The sequence below is a fragment of the Podarcis cretensis genome, assembly GCF_951804945.1.
Source record: "Podarcis cretensis genome assembly, chromosome: 10".
NCBI classification, from domain to species: domain Eukaryota; kingdom Metazoa; phylum Chordata; class Lepidosauria; order Squamata; family Lacertidae; genus Podarcis; species Podarcis cretensis.
This window is the reverse complement of record NC_137179.1, coordinates 46,217,251-46,239,483: the sequence shown is the minus strand read 5'-3', so window position 1 is coordinate 46,239,483 and position 22,233 is coordinate 46,217,251. Positions and strand designations below refer to the sequence as shown.

General features: G+C 39.9%; 2 protein-coding genes and 1 long non-coding RNA gene across 12 annotated transcripts in view; 2 read left to right on the top strand and 1 right to left on the bottom strand.

The window, feature by feature from the left end:
- Window positions 1-12,252, top strand: part of NUP107 (nucleoporin 107) — a 27,963-nt gene extending 15,711 nt beyond the window's left edge. For 4 of the 5 annotated variants that reach the window (XM_079994139.1, XM_079994140.1, XM_079994141.1 and 1 more), the window contains 15 exons: window positions 566-642; window positions 1,277-1,336; window positions 1,877-2,022; window positions 2,135-2,183; window positions 2,994-3,063; window positions 3,320-3,438; window positions 4,873-4,911; window positions 5,258-5,408; window positions 5,972-6,078; window positions 6,898-7,000; window positions 7,095-7,255; window positions 7,562-7,687; window positions 8,182-8,295; window positions 9,061-9,228; window positions 10,018-10,374. In XM_079994139.1, the coding sequence (XP_079850265.1) occupies window positions 566-642; window positions 1,277-1,336; window positions 1,877-2,022; window positions 2,135-2,183; window positions 2,994-3,063; window positions 3,320-3,438; window positions 4,873-4,911; window positions 5,258-5,408; window positions 5,972-6,078; window positions 6,898-7,000; window positions 7,095-7,255; window positions 7,562-7,687; window positions 8,182-8,295; window positions 9,061-9,228; window positions 10,018-10,125 (1,598 nt within the window). In that variant the 3' untranslated portion in view covers window positions 10,126-10,374. Of the gene's footprint in view, window positions 1-565; window positions 643-1,276; window positions 1,337-1,876; window positions 2,023-2,134; window positions 2,184-2,993; window positions 3,064-3,319; window positions 3,439-4,872; window positions 4,912-5,257; window positions 5,409-5,971; window positions 6,079-6,897; window positions 7,001-7,094; window positions 7,256-7,561; window positions 7,688-8,181; window positions 8,296-9,060; window positions 9,229-10,017; window positions 10,375-12,088 lie in introns of those variants that run through there. The other variant, XM_079994142.1, reaches the window with a different exon arrangement.
- Window positions 1-13,413, bottom strand: part of LOC307225987 — a 22,884-nt gene extending 9,471 nt beyond the window's left edge. The window contains exons 1-5 of one of the 6 annotated variants that reach the window (XR_013843202.1): window positions 13,304-13,356; window positions 8,411-8,455; window positions 7,524-7,666; window positions 5,313-5,386; window positions 5,006-5,113 (exon numbers count right to left, since the gene is read on the bottom strand). This is a non-coding gene — a long non-coding RNA (uncharacterized lncRNA). Of the gene's footprint in view, window positions 1-3,382; window positions 4,524-5,005; window positions 5,114-5,312; window positions 5,387-7,523; window positions 7,667-8,410; window positions 8,456-12,258; window positions 12,664-13,303 lie in introns of those variants that run through there. The other 5 variants (XR_013843203.1, XR_013843206.1, XR_013843201.1 and 2 more) reach the window with 5 other exon arrangements.
- On the top strand, window positions 12,710-22,233 carry SLC35E3 (solute carrier family 35 member E3). The gene is made up of 5 exons (XM_079994383.1): window positions 12,710-13,396; window positions 14,823-14,933; window positions 16,537-16,695; window positions 17,972-18,054; window positions 19,673-22,233. The coding sequence occupies exons 1-5, from the start codon at window positions 13,007-13,009 to the stop codon at window positions 19,857-19,859; spliced, it is 930 nt and encodes a 309-aa protein (XP_079850509.1). The 5' UTR covers window positions 12,710-13,006; the 3' UTR covers window positions 19,860-22,233.

Genomic DNA, 22,233 nt, shown 5'->3' with positions numbered 1-22,233 from the left:
CAATGAGTGGTCAGATGGAGAAGAGGGAGGAGATTGGGAGGGGGAGGTGTCAGAAGCTGAAGAGGTTGATACAGCACAGTCTCCAATTGCTTGGGAAAAACTCTGGAGAGGCGGGGACTTTCTGTCTTGGCAACTGATGTATGGGAAGAAGACCTACCGGGGATGAACTGCTGTGCTCATTAGTCTTGATACACTGCCAAGTCTGTGCAGATTGTGTTCTTGCTAAGAAACGAGTTAACTCCAACTTGAACTGCTGGCTTGCTCTTGTCACCAGTTGAAAGGCTTGAGGACCCTGCAATAAACTCTAATAGAGCCCATGCACATGATTCATTACTAGCATTCCTTCTGTATCAGCATTCTCATTTAGATGTACCCTTTGTTCTTACTTGAACATAGCTGTAGTAGGATAGTGAGACTGCTTTGCTTATCAGATTAGGTAGCCTTCAGCATCTTGATTGCTCTTTGAGGAACGTTTCAGAGAAACTGAAAGTGGATCTTTTGGAGGACAGTACAGTTCTCCTAAGTTGCTGTATTAACCACATATAAAATTACTCTCTACACATAGGAACAGAGCTGGAACCTGTAGAAGGGAATCCATACAGATGCATTTGGAAACTAAGTTGCTGGAGACTGGCAGAAAAGGTAAGAAGCATGTAGTTGTAACAGATTCTGTTTAAGGAATTTTTTTCTGTCATTGACTTTCAGTAGATATTGGATTGTGTACAACAGTGTCTCTCAACTGAACAGAAAGGGAAGCAATTTTCAGCTATTCCCTCTGCAGTCGCCCACATCTCCCTAAAACTGTTCTGGATGTTATCTCAACCCTCTGCAGCAGATCTGGGCAGTTTTGTGGCAGCTGAAGGATGAATAACTGAAAATTGCTTCCTATTCTATTCCATTGGTGGAGGTCTTACTGTTGCTGGATATAATCTATTGCCACTAAATAGTATTTTATGTAATAGCTAATCAATTGATATTAATAGAAATTGTTAATTTATTAACAAATAAGGAACTGGAGCTGGGGTGGTAACCAATGCCAGTCCTACTCAGAGTAGACCCATTTAAGTTAATGGTTCCTTTATTAGATGCTGAATTAAGTATACTGGTGGTGGCTGATGTATTTGATTAACTAACTAATGCTATATTACTAACTGTTCTCTGAACCTTTCAGAAGATACCGAGTATCATGATTGAGTGAATTAGTGTTTAGTACATTTCTTAAATAGCTATAAACAAAATATAATGATCACAAATAAATATTTTTGAACAATTTTAGGAGCAGTTTGACAAATACGAGAGAGCAATCTATGCAGCACTCAGTGGAAACCTCAAACAGGTATGATACATATTAATAAAATAACATGTTGTTGAGACAGCTTAGCAGAATAGACGGAGAACAGCCAACACACAGGCTGCTGTGACTGGGGAACTCTAAAAGGTATAGTGTGCTTTTGGGTCTTTAAGGGCTTCAAAAAAAGGGTAGATTACTTCCTTTTATACCAGAAGATAGTGCTCGGAATTTACTACAGCTAAGTTTGTGCTTGCTTGCAGTAGCAGGCAAACAAGCTAGGCTAGCCTTTATTTGTGCTCAAAAACTGTTAATATTTTAATGACATTTTGAATACAGTTCTCTTGGATTTCCTATTAATTCTTAGCATTATTAATGATTTCACATAGAGATAAAAACATAAGTTGAGACTAGCACACGTGCATTGCGATATGACAAGCTTCTTGGCATGCAGTTTGTTCCTGTCATAATAAGCAGTGGCTTACATTGAAATCTGAATGCGGCCAGGCTAGCTCACATCTTTTGTTAATATGCTTATTCCAGAACTATTAATTTTGGCTCTCTCTATTTTCCTTTGCCAACCTAAAGCTTCTTCCAGTTTGTGACACCTGGGAAGATACAGTTTGGGCACATTTCAGGATCATGGTGGACACACTTGTTGAACAGGAAATCCGTTCATCGGTGATGACCACAGAGGAGACAGAAGACCTCCCCAGAGAGTATTTAGAAACAAAGTCAGTTATTATTTGTTACTTAATTAGCCATTATGTAATATTGGATTAATTGCTGTTACCTGCAGTTTCACTTACATGTTTGAATGTATTTTTTTCCCTTTATATTTTGAAGCTGGACTTTAGAAAAGGTGTTTGAAGAACTTCAAGCAACAGATAAAAAGGTAATTTTGAATCGTAATCAGAAGAGAGAAAACTTTTTTCTTTTATTGCACACTTTTACAAGGCAGTCCTGTATATGTTTACTCAGAAGTAAATTCCTCTATGTTCAGTGGGGCTTGCTTCCTGGTAAATAGATATGGGAGTGCAGCCTTAATCCTAATTAGTTAATATAATCCTATAACATAAACCCTAAATAGTTAATAGTATAATTCAAGCCCAAAAGTCTGCAGGCAGTTCCATACTATGAAAGTTACCTAGGTCTCAGGAAAGTGTTTCCCTAGTAATCTTACCTTTTTTGGCTATCACTTGTGGATTACTTACGCATATTGGATGTACCTGAACCTCAGAATACAGGCAATTCCTTGTTTGTGCGGAGTTTGTGTTCTGGGTCATTGCGCTTGTCAGCAGTCATGCATAAGCCCATCCCACCCCATTCCACTGCCGAAACCAGTGCACACATCACGGTTACTCCTCAATCAGTTGTGCACAAATGGTCTCCTCCTGTGTATCCATTCTGGTTGAAAATAAGAACTTAATGTCCATATTTTCTAAAAATAGGGTGAAGGTTATTTCAGCAATTTACCAATAGGTCATCTTCTTCTCCCTGCTTTTCTTTTTTTTATTCTGTATTGGTTTGTTTTTTACTTTTGTTTTGTATTTATTTCTTTTCTATTTTACCTTGGTTTTATTTAAAATAGAGGTGAATAAAATAAAATTTAACCATGTGTTTTGCAAAGAAGTACTTCCTCTTTTGTTGTCTGAATCTTTATGGATATATGGTGTGTCTTCACAAATTATAAACTGCTTTTCAGAGAGTTTTGGAAGAGCATCAAGAACATTATCATGTGATTCAGAAGTTCATTATCCTGGGAGATGTGGATGGTAAGTTTGCTTTAGCGATAATTGAACTTTCACTAATTTTGTGTTATGCTGTGCCTCAATGGCAGCTATTTTATGATTAGTGCCCACAGCACTTTCTTGAAATGTAAGTTGTGCCTGCAGGTCCAAAAAGGGTGGCGACCCCTGATTTACACTATCCATTTAAAGCAAAGCACAGCAAGCCCCCCCCCCCCAAAAAAAATATCTGTTTATTAGTGGTAAGAGTGGTAAGGTGAATTGAAACTTGTTATTTTCTCAGGTTTGATGGAAGAATTTAACAAATGGCTCTCCAAAGACAGAAATGTGCTCCCAGGGCACCTGCTTCGGTTCATGACACATCTCATTTTATTTTTCCGCACTTTGGGACTACAGACTAAAGTAAGTTCTTGTAATGGTGCCTGGAATATAGGAAAGAACTGGTGGTTCCTCTCCTTTCACTTGTGCAACCTAATAATTCTTTTTCTCCAGCTACCAAGCTGGGTTTAAGAGCTAGATGGGAAGGGAAACAGACCAGAGCAACACAACAAAGAGAAAACTTTTTGCTAGTGATTCTTTAGTGGCTTCTTCCCCTCCCCATTTTGCTAGTAGTAAAAAGAAGCATGCCATATTTGGCATGTAATGCTAGTTTAATTAAAAATAGTAGTCTGAGAACTGTTTCAACAGAAAGCACCTATACATCGCAATTGATATTTGACTATAAAGCACTTATGGGGAACTGTATTGAGCTGGCAGGCTACTTAGACAGGTGAATGAGGTTGCTCATCTGACATTAGGTGAAACATTACGCTTTGTAAAAATTCTTTGTTCCTTTGCATGGATCAGCTGCACACATCAGCTCTGATCAGGAGTTCACAATCCCAGCAGGCTAACATTTGGCTCTGGATTTGAAGTCCTGGATGCAAAACCCTACTTGCAGCAGGGATCAGCTCCACTTAGGAGACCCTGTCCCAGGGGGCTTGCATTTGACACCAAATGCAAGCCCCCACTTGCAGAGGAACAATCAGGAGTGCACTTGAAGGCTCCACATTGTTCCTTTGTAGCCATGGCTTCCCCTGCTCTACATCTGATGATATGTCAAACATGGAGGGGGATGACCTCACGGGCCAAGTTGGCCTTTGGGCAGAAGATTCCCCATGCATGCTATAAAGAATAATTTGCAATATGTATTTTTCCACCATAATTTGTCAGTTGTTTTTTCTAGTTAAATGGTTTCCTTTCAAGTAAAGTTTGGGCTAAGCAAGAAACCCATAACGTTTTGTGTAGATATAGAATAATGAGGGAATGGTAAAAAAGATGTATGTCTGTGTAAGCAAACAATATCTGTACCTCTACAGCGGGAGTAACCTGCTGATTAAGGGAAAATCAGGTCCTGTTGTACAAGTAAATATCCATAAAAGAACTAAAGCCTTTCTTGTCTGTGAGGTAACGTCAGTATCCTCATAGTCTTCATTTTCTGTCTATCCCTGAAACGTGCAAGGTTAATATAACAAAACTCCAGTTGTAATGTAACAAATTTCCAGTTTAGTTTTTGCTGATGCTGCAAAGCTATTCTCCTTCCCAGAGGTATTAAGATGGAATGACTGATAATCAAATATCACATGGTAAGAATAGTGTCACCTGTTAAGGAATGCCTGACATCTGACAATGCTCAACTGTAACTCATTTGGTTCCAATCTAGATTCAGTCATTTGTCTTAAAGAGACCTGGATGTAACTAGCGATTTTCAGATAGTATAGAAAGGTAACAGTGACTTGGAAATTTAATTGACATTCTTAAGTAATGTTATTAAACCTAGTAACTTTTTCCATTAAGGAGGAAGTATCGGTGGACGTTTTGAAAACATACATTCAGGTAAGTCTTTAGATGCAATATATCATCTACAATAAGCTCTAAAATTACTAGAACAGTTTTCATTTCTTAAAATGGAAACACAAATAGCAAACCGTTTGCTGAAATATTTTGGCTATTTTTAACACACCTTCACAAGGACAACCATTGTTTATACACATAGCTTATGGATTGTCTTCGTAACTGCAGAGTGTCATTAGAATAACTGTTGAAAGAAAAAAAAGCATTATCAGTTTTTAAAAACATGTAGAGATAAATTATTCTGATTTTCTCTCGTGTGCACAAATGAAATATAAATTGGGCAATGCAATAAAACAAATTTCTTTTAAAATTTCTTTTTATGCTGCAGTGGTTAATATGTGAGAAGCACACAGATCTTATAGCATTTTATGTCAGCCACTTGCCTCAGGATGTAGCTATTGCTCAGTATGCTGCGTTCTTGGAAGATGTCACGGAGACAGAACAACGTCACCATTGCCTAGAGTTAGCAAAGGAGGCAGGTAAGAAATTTTGTGAATGATTTATTTGGGAGTGGTATTCTCTTTTCCTGGGGAACATTTAATAACATCTTCTAAGTGGGCAAGTATTATTAAGCAGCTATGTCCAAGTTGCAGTATTTCAGTTGTCGTATATACTACCAATTGTATTCAACTAACTTTTAGTCTAAGAACACAAAATGAAATTAATACACCTAAGTTAGTCACGGGTCCACTCTGAGTAATAGTTAGTTGAATACAAAACTATAAATAATAACTTTAAATTTGTTCAGCATTGAATTTAGTTTTGAAGCACCCATAAACTTGTTTTAGTTTTTTAAAGAGAGACTCTGCCCTGCTATGAAATCCTCACCACCATTTTCTACAACCCTTTGTTCTTGAAAAATACCAATCTAACCAAACTGAGCATATTTATCAATATTGCTGATGTATCCTTATTGGTACTCCTGCTCAGTGGATGTGCCCTTCTTTTTTCTTTTCGTGACATTTATTTAAAACCAAAATTCCCTCCTATAAATTCCTCCTGTTTCCTCATATCTAACTCTTGTATATTTTTCTATTTAAAGGTCTGGAAGTAGCAACTATCACTAAAACAGTTGTTGAAAATATTCGCAAGAAAGATGCTAGCGAGTTCACTCATCATGATCTTGCAATAGATACAGGCACAACAGAGGTGAACAGTGGTGCTAACTGTGTTTCTTAACACTTTTTCCCCAAATAGAGAAGACGGGGGGGGAGGGGAATCAGCAGCTGTGGAAGAGATACTCATAATTCTAAAATAAATTGTATCCCTTGTATTCTGTTGACCGCAGTATGTGCCAAGTACTGCTCATAGTATTAGTATTGACATGGATTCAGACCAAAGCTATGGTAAAAGGGGGGAGTTGGGATTATTTTCTCATGTTGCAATTCTTGAGAGTGTTTAATTGTAATTTATGCTGTCCACCAAAATACACATTTGTATGGCTTTTCACCAGTACTTAAACATTATTTGTGCCAAGATTACAGATGAATAACTCAAATTTTATGTTCCAAATGAATGGTGGATGAGGCTGGCTAATAGTGAACTGCTAATTTTTCAAATACTTCCACTGTTTGAAAGTAAAGATTTTGATAGGCATCCATGGAAAAGTTACTATGAAAGTAACTTTATATTAGATTTTATATTGTGAAATCTGTGGTTACCACCCAGAGAGGTACTTTGGACATACCATGGAGTGTTTGAAAGTCAAACAAAGCTTTTTCTTGGAACAGTAATACTCATGCCTTAGTCACAAATTGTTCTTGAAACACTGAAGAGTTAAATGCATTTTGTCGCAATGATGGAAATCTGCTGTTAGAGAAGCATAGGTCTAGTGCTCTGCTTGCCATGCTAAGCGAGTCATGTAGTTTTCTAGATTGTGACCACTGTCTTTAATTTGTTTTGTATCCTCAAAAGCTGACTAGTAAATTTGTTTACTATATATACTGAATAGAGAACTTTTTTTTCTAGGAAGATCAGCTGAAGATTGATGTAATTGACTGGCTGGTATTCAATCCTGCTCAGAGGGCTGAAGCACTAAAACAAAGCAATGCTATAATGAGGAAATTCTTAGGTACTACAATATTAGCCATCAGTTTGAAACTAGAGAAAATATTAAGGAAGTATGATGAATCTGAAAATGACTTACTGATACTCTTTAAATACAGCATCAAAGAAACATGAAGCAGCCAAGGATGTGTTTATAAAGATTCCACAAGACTCTATAGCAGAAATATACAATCAGTGGGAAGAGCAAGGAATGGATAGTCCACTTCCAGCTGAAGATGACAACGCTATTAGAGAGCATTTATGTATTAGAGCTTACCTGGTAAGACTGTGACTTAGGTCCCAAAAAGAGATACCTAGAAGACCTGCCTCCTAATCGGATATGTTGAGTGTGGGCTAATCTTACTCAGACATGAGAGGAATGCACTCTATTCAAGCATATGGACCCATTATTTTTTTTAAAAAACCCTAACATTCTAGAGCCAGGCCCCATCTCCTCAAAATCAATGGTCTTCAGATGCATATTTAATAGTCTGTCAAGGATCAGGATGTCAACAAACCCATTGCTATGCCTAAGTGTGTACACTTACCTACATGAAAATGTCTAAACATTTCCAACCCAATTTAGGAAGCCCATGAAGCCTTCAATGAATGGTTTAAACACATGAACTCGGTGCCACAAAAGCCTGGTCAGCTTTTACAAGCAAGTTTCACTGAAGAAGTTGCCTATGAACTTAAAGAGAAGAAATATGAGGTAAATAGAAAGGAAAGGTAAAATTCTCCCATCCTTCTATCTTGCCAATTGGCTAACCCTGTGCTAGTGAGATCACATATGTGATTCCATCCAGATGTTGGATGACAACTCATATCAACCTTGAATGATCGGCTGTGCCAGCTTAGGACTAATGGAAGTCATCTAATTAAACTGGATAGACCCAGTTCATAATATTAACAAGCGGGTAAGACAAAACTCTGGGTTCCACTTCATTGGCAAATTTAACTGCACATTGACAACTGCAGTTAAATAACCAGCAATCTGCTGCTCTTTTGCAGAAGAGAGGCAAACTGTTAAAACTGTGCAGTATAGAAGAATGTCAGCTGCACCACTTACTCTGGAACAACCTGTGCTGTAACACTCCCACTCTGAGCTTATTCCTAAATTAATGGAAAAGCATGCAATACATTGTGGTGAAGAAACAATGTGTGTTATGAAGATTTGAAAGATTCACTTTGACTTTTCTTTTTCAGATGGACTATGGTATTTGGAAAGGTCTCCTGGATGCCCTTACAGCTGATGTGAAAGAAAAAATGTACAATGTCTTGCTGTTTGTTGATGGAGGATGGATGGTTGATGTCAGAGAGGTAGTGCATACATATTTGAAGTAGACTGTGAAGCTGCCCCTACCCAGTAATAGGCTATAGCAGTATTGCTTCCCAGGCTAACATGCTGCAGTGCCGTTGCTTAGTTTTCGTTTACTTATGGCTTGATTGCTGATTTGGTAATGCTTGTTCCGTGGAAAACCTAGGAATATTTAAGATTTATTTAAGAAATAACTGCAAGATGACAACTATGGTTTTAAAATGCTAATACTTTACTCAAACTGTAAATTTGAATTATTGCAGTATCTTCTAAAATTTGGCTAGTTTTTGGAGGTCAGCATCCTAAGACTATACGAAGAGCCCTGTTGGGTCAGACCAAAGGCCTATCTCATCCAATGTTCTGTTATCTCATTGACCAATTATCTACCTATGGGAAGCCCACAAGCAGGACATGAGCGCAACAGCACTGTCCTGGTTGTGATTCCCAGCAACTGGTATTCAGAGGCATACTGCCATTGATACTGGAGATAATATAATCTCCATGACTAGTTGCCACTGATAACCTCCCATGACGGTTGTGTTGGTGCAGGATTTAGCATTATGATGTTTCAATTTTGAGTTTCTATATGATTGTTAAACACTAGAGTTTCTTAAAACTGAATGTGACACTTCTGGTTAAGACTATTCCACATTTTCTTACCAAGGGTGCTGAAGATGAAGATTTTCCATATGATTGTTAAACACTAGAGTTTCTTAAAATTGAATGTGACACTTCTGGTTAAGACTATTCCACATTTTCTTACCAAGGGTGCTGAAGATGACCCTGAGCGTACCCATCAGATGATCATGCTGCGAAAACTCTGTTTGCCAATGATGTGCTTCCTCCTTCATACTGTATTGCATAGCACAAGACAGTATCAGGAAGACCTAAGGCTTGCTGACTTGATTTCATCAGATCGACATAAACTCTACATGGTAAGTTCATTTGCTTTAAGTTTTAAATACTCTGCTTGCCTATCTAGCTGAAATAATCCACACTGTAACAAGCACTTTTGTCTTATTGTCTGTATTTGTCAAATTCCAAAGCACACAATACATTAGTCACACTATCAAATAGTGTTTAAAATTTCTGGGAAGAAATTGGGTGTGGCACACATCCAACACTGCAGCTCTGCTGGCACAAAGAGGTTAGGTGCGCATAACAGAACTTCCTCTCCAGACACTTGCATGCCCTCAAAATTAGCTGTGAAGAGTTGGTTGACCTTTCGGAGCAAATCTGGAGGGGGTGCAGGGCAACCTAAGTCTTATAGCACTAGTGGAACCCTGCTGGTGCAGTACTGGATACAACACTGTATGTTTATTTAGGGGCTTTCTTTTAGCACTTCCAAAATAAATTGGAATAATGCAGGACACTAGTACACTAACAGAATAAAGGAACAGACAGTCCCAGTCAGTATAGCACCCATGAGAGTGAACAGTCCTTATGACTGTGTACTTTAATGGGGGGTTTTTCGAGAAAGCCAACTTTCTAGTTAGGGAATGCACAGGTGGGGCCCCGGTTGTATATTTTTGGGAGAGTATCTTTTTAAAAAAGCATTTCTGAACTGAATTAAAATTGTCAGCCCCAAGTTTTAGGATTATTTTAGATAAAATACCATCACCCTTTCCTGTACTTAGACTGTTTTAACTTTTTTCCTCATATAATAAATGCTTACAGTGGTATCTGTATCTATACACGTAAGTTATTCTTATCTTCCTCTTCAGGTATTTTCTAAGGATGAACTCCAGAAGCTGCTGCAGAAGCTAAGGGAGTCTTCCCTCATGCTTTTGGATCAAGGTCTTGATCCTCTTGGATATGAAATCCAGTCTTAGTTCCATTCTAGGTTATAAAAATATTGAATGGTGGCACAAGTAAATATAAGGTTGGGCCCAAAGGTTCTCATACTCCAGGTGAAAGGGGAAGGAAACCTTTGATTCAACGCACAAAGTTTGGCATAGAATTTTTGTTTTAAAGATGTTGCAGTGCATTGACACTAGCAAAATGACTTTCTATGTATGTAAAATGACAAACCGTTTTGACATTTGTATTTTTTTCCAATAAAATTTGAAATGACTGGTTTACTAGGAAATAAGTATCTTTAGCACATAAATGTGCAAAATGCACTATTAATAGATGCCTCTTGTTTGCTAGATCACATGGTTAAACCTTCACAGCTGTTCATGAGTACAGCTTACTGTCTTCCAGGTAAAAATCCTGTTGCCTGTGCACCTTTTCTCAGAACAGAAGCCCTTTCTCCATATTCAGCCTGACAACCAAAGGCTTTGTGTGACTTTCAAGTGAGAGTGAAGCATTCCAGATGTATACATGTATTTATATAAAACACTGCTGCTTAAAACAATGGAGGCTTAGGATACAAGCATCACTGGGATTCCAGCCTTAGTGTGGGGCTACTTACTTGACAGAATTTCTGATTATCAAGAAAAAGTACCCATAATCCATTGCAAGGACAGATTGAAAATTTAGGGTGCAACCCTAGCTCACACCACTTCCCAGTGGGGTTTACTGGAGTTTGGAGCACCACACTGGCAGCTCTGCCGAGCATGCTAGCTGGGAAAGGTGAGGAGGCAGGCACACCAGCTTGGAGCTGGCATAGCACTTTGGCCCAGTGCTGTCAAGATCCTGAAGTGGCTCAGTCCTTAGGCCCTGCCCCTGGAGTGCCTTGTGGGGATGTGGTGTGGTGGTCTATTTGCTGTTGGTGGGGAAGGGACAGGGCTGTGAAATGAGTGGTTCCTACAATTTCCATAATTGGTGAGAAATAGTTTAAACTGGCCATCCTGTTTGCTTAACAAAAGGGCGAAAGACTTGATAGTAAACCATTATTTGAACCTGACCATCTCTCCACAATCTCATTGAGTTGAGTATCCTGTACTTGACAACTAAATTTGCATGTGTTAATCCTTAAGTCAGATGTGTGTGAACTCAGGATATTCCTGAATGCCTTTCAGTAGGGAGCTGGACTCAGGCTTGTTCCACGGTCACCGAAACTCATCATGGAAGGTCTCATGTCATATTAGAATTATGTCAACCTTATGCCATGATCTACAGAGATAAACCATATAAATTCAGATTAACACACCTCACACTGTTACTTCATAGACTCATAGAACTGTAAGTTGGAAGGGACCCTAAGAGTCATCTAGTCTAACCTACAATGCAGGAATTTTTTTTGCCCAGTGTGGGGCTCAAACCCATGACCCTGAGATTAGGAATCACATGCTCTACCAACTGAGCAACTACAAGCAAACATAATTCCATTTGATAATGGAAACGTGGACTCTGCTAGAATACCGTTATGTTTATTTATATCTCACATTTTGCTCCAGACAGGGATAAGGATATGACAATCTATTGTAGACAAAAAAAATTTGTTTTTCTAGTTCACAAATGCTGTTCTTGCCTACAAGTCTCATTATAAACACAAAATGACTGGTAGGTGCCAGTGAGTGTGTATATTTATGCAGACAACTTGTATTGTTGTAAGCCAAAAGGGTCTTATGTATGAAGCGGTCTTAGCTCAGCTCACCCTCAAATTTTGGTATTTCTTCAGTAATCCCTCTAATAATGACCTTGAGTAGTTGAGTGCCTATCAGTTTGGAAACAAAGAACCAGACCTATTTACACATAGGGGGGTGTATGTATATATGTGTGTGTAAAATATATATATTAAAAAACAACAGCCTGATATGGACCTGTGCCCTTCCAAATCGTTCCTGGCAATTCAGCCCATGGAAATGCCGCCAGTATTTTGTCTCTTACATTGCCTGGAGCTAGAAGATTCTGCAATGCCTGAAGCAACCTCTCAGCTTGAGACCTTCCAGCTTCTTTTGGACATCCAACTCCTAATGGTCAGGACGGATGGGAGTTTGGGGGCGGGGGGGGGGGGAATCTGGAAGGCCGCTAATAAAATAACAAATACATCTTAAAGAGTTTCAGCCATGCACCACCTTTGCTGGCTACGCTGTCAAACGGGGAAGGAGCCGTTATTTTTCCGTTGTCCCCCCACCAGTCCAACGCTTTTCAGTCGTCCCGGTAACTCATTCGCCCGAGAGCCAGCAACTGCGGCACAACAGGGCTGCGTTAAGGCGCCTTATGCAGCGCGTAGCCGTTAAACAGCCGTTAAGGGAGTGGCATTCGAAACGTCGTTCGAACGCGCGAGCTCACCTCAGGGGCGGCAGCGGTCCCGCTCGAATTCTTCGAGGCGGGTTCGCAATTCGGCACAGGCGCAGGACTGTCAACTTTTCCCTTTTCTTGCGAGGAATCCTATTCGGAACAAGGGAATTTTCCTTAAAAAAGGGAAACGTTGACAGCTATGCACAGGCGCCCCCTTTCTCCCGAGCTAAAGGGAAAAGTAAAGATTCGTTTCATTCTGTTCTTACGGAGGGAGAGGCGGAGGCTCTTCTCCGCTAAGCCTGCCAGAGGGGCGGGACTCCTCCCCGTGTGAGCGTCTGAGGGGAAAGAGGCCGCCGTGAGGCGAGCTGCTTCTTTGCCAGGGCGGAGCCGCCGGCCTGTTGGCCCCGGAAGATCCTAGGCCGGAGCCACGTGGCCCGGTAGTGGGCGGGCGAGGCGGTGGTAGTGGTGGCGGCGGCGGCCAGTGCAGCTGCTGCCGCCGCCGCCTACCACCCAGCAGCGGTGGCTACTGCGGCTGCCTCGCCGGTTGCGGACGAGGAGCTGGGCCCGGAGGCCGGCGGCAGCATGGGCCCGGCGTTGGAGCGGGGCCGCCTGGCGGCGGGTCTGCTGGTGAACTTGGCGGCGTCCATCTGCATCGTGTTCCTGAACAAGTGGCTGTACGTGCGGATGGGCTTCCCCAACCTGACGCTGACGCTGGTGCACTTCGCCGTCACCTGGCTGGGGCTGTACGTGTGCCAGGCGCTGGGCATCTTCTCCCCGAAGAGCCTGCGGCCCCGCCAGGTGCTGCCCCTGGCGCTCAGCTTCTGCGGCTTCGTGGTCTTCACCAATCTGTCCCTGCAGAACAACACCATCGGCACCTACCAGCTGGCCAAGGCCATGACCACGCCGGTCATCGTCCTCATCCAGAGCGTGGCTTACGGAAAGACTTTCCCCGCCCGCATCAAGCTCACCCTGGTGAGGAGAAGGGCGGGAGCCAGCGAGCCAGGGCGGGAGGGGGGCCATTGCGCACCGGCAGAGCGGCCCCCGAAACCCTTCCTCAGGCCCGGGGGGAGGGAAAGGGGAGCCAGCCGCTCTCGCACGTCGAGGCGATCGCTGCCCTCAAACACTCTTAGCCAACTCCTAGGGGCCGAGGGGTCTTCGTCCCCCACCCAATGAAATATTTGAGCCCCCCCCCCATTTAATAGGCATTGCCATTCAAATAGTGATCATGTGATCCATTAGGTGGGTGGGGCTTACCTGCCCTCCCCCTAATTTTATTCAAGTTGGCACCCCTTCGCACAAAAAACCAGAGCTTTGGCTATTGAAGGGATACCCGGAAGCCTCTCCCGCCTTTTTTCCTGTCCCAGTTTATGAAGGCCGTTAATTCATTCTGCACAGGCTCAGAGGCCCTTTCTTTTTCTTACTGCGTTTGCCCTAGACAGGCTTGCTGCCGAATAGGAGGGCCTGGCGCAGACGACCCTGCTCGCTGGTTCTGAGTGAAAGAATCGGATTGCCCGTTTCTAATGCAGGGAAGTGATGTTCCGGGAAGGCAAATACCTTCTTGGTCCAGTCCTGTTAAATAAGGGGTGACCCTTCCCTTTTTCAAAAGCATAGTGCAGTATGCTGGTCTTCTGAAGCTCATGGAGAAGGTGGACAGCTGAGGTGGTGAAGTATAGGAGATAAGAAAGGATAGGAAGCAGTGAGATGTCTGCATTTTCAATATCAGTGCCTTTCAGTAAAGAATTGCTAACCATGCTGTTAATTTTATTTATTTATAAAAGTATATGCCGTTAAAGCACAAAACATATCGGAGCAGCTTACAACACTGAAAAGATAAAACCATACAATAAAGGCATAAAAAACTAGAAAAGCATATTAAGGCCCCCCCCCCAGTTAGGGCTGTTCCCGGATTAAATGAATCTTAATTGTTTGGGTTGTAGTAAATTAATATGTGGGTTGAATTTGCATAAACTTCCATAAGAGAAAAAAATTAGCATTGAAACAAAAATTACACTTGTATGTTTATTTCCTCAGATGTATCATAGCCAATATATTCGTGAGCTGCATGTGATGCAATTGCTACAGCACTTGTGCAAAATAGTGGTCTTTTAGGCTGTTTTTTGAAGAAAATCTTGTATCTCACCAGAAACTTGCCCAATGTTCTGAGTAGGAGATGCATTTTTAGTGGTAACTGCTTTCATTTCAATAGCATTGCTTATGTGTGACTTTTATTGGTAGTATTCTTTTGCTTCCATCAAATTATATATTGATACAGCATCTCTGGATGTGACAGCTGAAGCTTGGACTTGGAGGCTTATAGATAAGAAAAGTTTTGTTCTGTTGAACTGTATGAGCAGCAAATGCATAGAACATGTAACATTCTTTTTCCTTTCCTTTACAGATTCCTATTACTTTAGGCGTTTTCCTAAATTCCTATTATGATGTGAAATTTAACTTTCTTGGCATGGTATTTGCTTCCCTTGGTGTTTTAGTTACATCTCTTTATCAAGTGGTAAGTAAAAAAAATGACCTTTTACTATCATATGCAGTTTTTGATTCAAAATAACTGTCTTGATGTAACACTCCTAAATCATCTACCTTTTTTCTGGCTATCTCAAATGGCAGGTCCTCCACTAATATATTGTGCATTTACCACTCTTGACAACTGTAAAATACGAAACCATGGTCACTGACACCAAACTATTTGCAAGCAGTAGGCAAATGTGAATTGTGTGGCTACATTCTTTATTTTGGGGTTAAATATGCAATATTTATTCAAAGTGAAATCTGGATTTTAAACAAACCAACATATTAACATTTTCACGCTTACAGTCTCAAAAAACTCAATCATGGCCATCTCTCAAACACATTGATTTAAAGGCTACTTTTCTATGTAAAAAGAAATACGGGGAAATGTCTGAAGTTAGGTCTTATAAGTGATATATGGAGCTTATAGCCCTAAACATTACTTACTAGGAAGGAAGGCCCAAAGAACCCAGTGTGGGTTACTTCTGAATAAACTGGCTAGGATTAAGAGTCCAAAAGAGGTACCAGACGCAATGAGGATGAGAGAGGGGATACTTGAATTTAGGTTGCTTTTTTCTAAAAGGAAGGAGTCTCTGTTCTGATCTTGTACAGGGAACAAGGAATTTAGGCGCATTGAATATAAAACCCTGTACAACTCTGGACGAGGTTACCTGAGAGACTTCCCCTCCATTGCCTAGTAACAGCTTTAAAATCAACAAATGGAAACTGGTTAATCTTGTCCTGGCCTGATAGTTTGTGGTACTGCTGAGGTGGGTTTTTTCACTAGTGGCACCAGTGTTATGGAATGCACTCTATGCTGAAATACAAGAGGTTCCATTTGTGTTAGTGTTCTGCTAGCTTTTGAAAGTGCACAGGCATCCCCTTGGTCTCTTGACCCAAGTCACCTGTTTTAATTGCTGTGGAGTTTTAATTGAATTATTTTCTTTTGTATTTAATTGTGGGTGTTTGTATAAATAGTTTTTATACTTTGCAAACTACTTAGAAGCCTATTTTGACACTAAGCAGTATATACATGAATAAATTAAATTCAGAGCCCAGCCATGTTTGCAAGCTTATTTAGAAGTCTTGGCCTCCAAGCACCATCTTGATGCATATCATTGCATATGAAGAGATTCAAACAGATAGTTTTCTGCTCTCTAAGCAGCTACAATTTTGCAGCTTCTGTGTACTGCAAGATTAAAAAAATAAATAAATTATATGAAGTAGTTGCAAACCAATATCTTTTGTTATAACCACCAGTTAAAATTAATGCTTGTTCAGGAAGTAATTTGACTCCGTAGTTAAACATGGCATTTTTTTCTTGATGATCTAAACCTATGCTGAATCTCTCAGAAACCCCAACCCTGTGTCATTTAAGCCTGTGTAAAGAAAAATCCTTTGAAGTTCCAAATGTTTCAGCTTTCCTCCCAAATTTGGATAAATTGGGCTTAGCTGTCTTCTAATGTACGCATAGATTTTTGTTAATGTATATATCTACGTTATCATTTTTGTAGAAGGCGCTAAAAGATTCCTTACAACTTATTACACTTGGATGTCACAGGTTATTAATGTATTTTTCTTGATTTTAGTGGGTAGGAGCGAAGCAACATGAGCTACAGGTAAACTCTATGCAGTTGCTGTACTATCAAGCTCCCATGTCTTGTGGCATGCTGTTGTGTGTCGTTCCCTTCTTTGAACCAGTATTTGGCAATGGTGGAATATTTGGTCCCTGGACACTTTCTGCTGTGGTAAGCCTTTGTTTTGTGTTTGCTTAAAAAAAAAAAATTAAAGTTTGAGCCTGCATATTTGAGTAGTATCTTCAAAATGATAATCCATAGTAACAGTGGTGCTCCAAGTAGAAACCGCTTAGCCAAATATAATTTATGGAGCATCCACTTCAAATAGAGGGTGGGGGAGTGTCCCAAGTTTTGCAGTTACAGGCTGGCCTAAGTAAGTAAATCTGGACATGCAGTTACTGAAATCATGGGGAATTTTATGAAGAAGGTCCAGCTACTAATGAACTCTAAAGCCCATAGAGGTCAGTGCAGCTTATACCACCCAAAATACAGGTGTAATGAAATTCACTCTATAGGAGTTGATGGAAGGGCAGTAATGTTTACCCTTCCCCAGCCACAGACCTCTTGGGCAGAAGCAGTGGGGCTTGATTTACACAGAAGATATGACAACATATCTGCCCCTAGTGTATCTGCCCGGTTAGTATTGCTCTGCCTATCACATATTGTAATCCTGTATGAATTTACTTGGAGGGAACTGTACCAAATATAATGGGAGTTTACTTCTGAGTAAACATAGGATAGAACTGCATTATGCTCTCTAGTAATAAGGCTGCTAAGTTGATGGTTCTATCCTCCTTGGGAATAGGTATGTCAGACTCTTCAAAGAAAAAAATCTTAACAAAAACTTTAAAATAAAATAAAATGTTCCATTTGAATTAGATTGATTGATTGATTGATTGATTGATTTATTTATTTATTTATTTATTCTCTAGGCAGCTTGAAAAAAATATATAAGCATACAGTAATACAAAATACAGTATAATGCTGTAATAATAAAAATCAGTATAAAAAAATAAAACCTTTCCCAGCAGTGACATAAAACCATTGAAACTCCCAAGGCAGCTAACATCTGTACAATGTATATGCCAACAACATAAGAATCCATTATGTTAATGTGGAATTATTGGAAATGAAAAAATGGCATTGTGGCTTCTGGCCCAATCAAGGCCCAAAGTTGTCTGCCAGGGTCAAAGAGAATTCATGCCTCCTGTAGTAACTGTTCTAAACCACTTCCAGGAAGAACACTGTGCTTTGCAAACCAGTATGGGTTTTGTTTGTTTACAATCCATATTTGCTTATTTGATTGTGAATTTGCTATACTGTACTGTATTATGTTGTACAGCTGTTCAAACGTTTTAATGTAGTGATGCCTTGAAACACGTTGCAGTGCTCATGTTTTGTTTTGTTTGGTTTGGTTTTGTTTTGTGTGTCTATTACTTACCCACAGTTTATGGTGCTGCTGTCTGGAATCATAGCCTTTATGGTGAACTTATCTATTTACTGGATCATTGGGAATACTTCACCAGTCACGTATCCTTTTCTCTTTTTTGGTCCTATTTCTCACTTTCAGTTGAAAAAAAATATTTCTTCAGTATTCACACTGGTATATTTAATAAAGAAATTAGGGTGCCAGCCAACTAATAACAAACATGTTTAGTTCTGATTACAAGACTGCAAAAATGCAGTGGCTTGTAACCCACAGTCCTGCTACTTCAGCTGTGGTGGAGGAATGTAACTGTTACTCTACCCTCTCCTGTCTACACCCCTCACTGGTCACAAAAGTTGCTATGGAGAATCCTCCAACCCACCAGCCATAAGAAGCCTTTTTATACCAGGTCATACTACAATGGTGCCTCGCAAGACAAAATTAATCCGTTCCATGAGGCTCTTCGTCTAGCGGTTTTTTCGTCTTGCGAAGCAAGCCCATTGACAGCTTAGCGGATTAGCGCTATTAGCGGTTTAGCGGCTTTTAGCGGATCAGCTGATAAGCGGCTTATCAGCTGATAAGCGGTTTAGCGGCTTAGGAAAAGGGGGGGAGGGGGAAAAACCTGCAGGAACTCGCAAGACATTTCGTCTTGCGAAGCAAGCCCATAGGGAAATTCGTTTTGCGAAGCGCCTCCAAAACGGAAAACCCTTTCATCTAGCGGGTTTTCCATCTTGCGAGGCATTCGTCTTGCGGGGCACCACTGTATTGGCCCATGTAAGTCCAGCATTGTCTGTTCTGACTGGCATCCTCCAGTATTTCAGACTGATCTCCCCCAGCTCTGCTGCTTGATATCCTTTTTAACTGGAGGCAGAAGTGGCCAGCATGATGGAACAGTCTGATTTATAGGTAAAAACCAACCCTTAAATTGTGCCCAGAAAGCAGTTGCATTGAATTCTACTAGTACAACTTTTCAGTGCTCAAGTGCTTGGATATGCATTTATCATTTCATAGTAATTAAATCACGATAAAGAATTTTTAGTTTGTAGGTAATGATCTGCTATACATAAAGCATTAAAGTGTCGATTATAGTAGCTGAGATGTAGCTAAACCCAAAAAGCAGCTGGAGGGGGAGAGGAAAGGGTGAAGAAAGAGCTGTGAGTGGAGGGGAGCCCTTTCCCCATCCTTTGGACCCCCTGGGAAACTCAGCAAACTGCTGTAGCTGGAACTGAGTGTGGAGAGTGCGGCTGAATGGGACACTGCTGTGGCCAACCTGAGGAAGTCCCATCCACCTTGGACCTGTCCAGAAAAGAAAGTCTAGAGTGAGAGACTAGGGTGATGTTTGCTGTTTTCAGGAACTCTTCTCCTTGTGAGACTTGTAGGTGAGCTGAGTTTGTCTGGACCCTAAGTAAGGACTCAGGCTTGTTTAAGTTGTCTGTTGTTGCTTCAGTGTGCTGTACACCACTTACAGTTATTTTTGATCTATTAAGAGGTATAGAAACAAAATAATCAGAAGTTGGGTTAAGCAAGTGATGGGGATACCTAGGTAGCAGGCATGGGCTGCAACCTTGTGCACTTTTAGGCAGCTTATTAAGTCTATTGACTAAAATAGGGTTTAAGCAGCCAAACTTTCCACAGGATTGTATCAACTTACAAGTAAGTGGATAAGTGAACTTCACATGTTTTACATTTGACAAGTATATGCTCCTTAACAGATCTGTATAGCTATAATATGTTCGGACACTTCAAATTCTGCATCACCCTCATGGGAGGGTACCTCTTATTTAAGGATCCTTTATCAATTAATCAAGGCCTTGGGATTACATGCACATTGTTTGGAATTTTAGCTTATACCCACTTCAAACTTAGTGAGCAAGAAGGGGGCAAGAGCAAGCTGGTTCAGCGTCCATAGAACAAGTACTGATATGGATGGTGAATGAGTCATTTTAATATGCACTAGTTTTGAATCAAGCAAAATAAGGAAATAGATGTGCCCAGTTGCTGTTAAGGAAGTGCATTTCTGTTATTTTTATATAAAGGATCAGTTTTTAAAAAAACCAAGCACTACAAAAACTCAACTTCTACAATCTTGGCCTATGGTGTTTTTTTCTATTCTACTAAGTGATTTCTATATTTAAAATATGGTTCATAATTACAGTGGCAATTCTAAGAGAACTCAACTATTTCATACCAAATGGACTCATCAAGTTAGATGTGACATTAATTGCCAAAGGAATTCATTCTGCCCTTTTGATTATGTCAGTATTACCATTTCTAGAAAGGAGGCTGTCTGCTGATAATGTGAAGTCAAATGAACATTGTATCTTCTTGATCTGGTAAAGAATGGAAAATCAAATTTTGTTTTTGTTTGTTTTTTCTTGTATTATTATTTTTTGAATGAAATATTGTATAACATAATCATGCATAGATTTATTTTTAACAATCCAATAGAAAGCATTTGTTTCTGAGAATTAGATTTTCTTCATTTACAGTTAAGCAAAATTACGGTATTCTAGTATTATTAAGACACCTAAAACAGTCTGATCCTTTGCAGCATGATCAGATTTTTAAACTCTTTAAAAATATAACTGGCTGCAGGGCTGGCTCCTGTAATCTGAAATGCTTTTCTTCATGCCCACCTTTAAGGGTCCTAGAATTTTCCATAGAAGAGGGTGGATTCCTTAGTCAACCACCTTGGGCCAGTATGGGTATAGTATTTCCTGTTCCTGAACTGAGTTTGTGTACTCCCAAGTTTGTGTAATTCCCCCTATCCATCCCCAAGCTTTAAGCATGATTAAGAATTGCATCTATACCAGGGTCAACCATGGCTAATGCCAAGAAGCATTTGGTAAATAACCATGATTTTTAATCAGTTTCAGTTCTTGGGTTTCAACTGCTGGTTAAGATTAACCCAGGGTAAAGTTAACAATGTTGACAATTAAGCAGTAGGAGGATTTGCTTTAGGGGGCGGGGGGAACTAGTAGGGTGGCAATTAAGATCCTCAGGTCCCTTAACATAATTAAGGGATTCAGTCTGCTCCAGCCTCTTATAATGGAACTACACAGGGTTGAACAGGAAGATGGAAATGCTTCTAGGCAATTGCAGATTATGTCTTAACTGACAAATCAAGATTTCTGCAAAAAAATTATGTCAGGTGGTAAAGCCTTTCGGGAGGGGGAAAAACTATGGAAAAGACTGAAACTGTAAGCCTGAGATGTAAAACTAGAAGATTGTGATTTCAAAAAGAAATTTGCTTTGAAAGGGTATATAGTTTTTGCCTCATAAGCTACAAAGTTCATTTGATAAATACATTAAAAGTTTGTTTGTTTGTTTGTTTGTAAAAAACGTCTTGTATGATCAAAAGCAGAACTTCATATACTGCCTGTATTTTATTTCTGTCTATGTAGTTTTAGGAAGACATGACCAAGAACAAATAACTGAATTCTGCAACTCCTGTAAAATGAACTGTATACTAATTTCTTTTGATAAAAGTGTCTCTTCACAACTATGATGCAAATCTTAGATCCCAAATTCTTTCAGTGATTTGAGCAATACGATGTAGAAACAACCACCTCAGAAAAGGGCCAGTGTTCAATGATTATTCAGTTCTCAAATGTTTTGGTTGTGTTTGTAGCCCAAACCCTTCAATAGCCTAATATACCGGGGGGGGGGTGTCCTCTATTTTGATAGACCATTTCATGTCTAACAGTTTTAGATACTTTACAAAATTAGTTACTTTCTTAAATATCTATAATTAACGTTAAAAATAGGCTGCAGAAAAATATGTTCAGAACAGCATGATCTTGAAGTGCGTATTGTTCCAATGTATGCACTGACAAAATAATTTTGCACTAATTTTGTGCTGTGCACAAGCTTTTCTGAAAGATAAATACACCACAAGGATCTGTTTAATTAAAACAAAAGACTAATTCAGATGCCTTTATAAAGACACAAAGTAGCCTCTAACAACGTGGATTCAAGAGGTATAATGTTCCTGCAAGTCAATTCTGTGTCTGAAAAGGTAGCATAAAATGGTTAAACTCTCTATCTCATTCAACTGTAACATGGTTTGAAGTTGTAGGATATTACTGTAAATACAGTGTACAATAAGAATGTATAAGGTGCAAATGGTGCTGAACGCTGGAGTTGGTTTTCTCAGTGGCAGAAAATGTAAATGAAATGCACAAACTAAGAACCCAAATGTACGCATCCTGTAGTTAGAATGAAGAGAGGTTTTATTTAAATTCTTGGTTTCGCTGATTGAATAAAAGAGTTCTTAATTATTA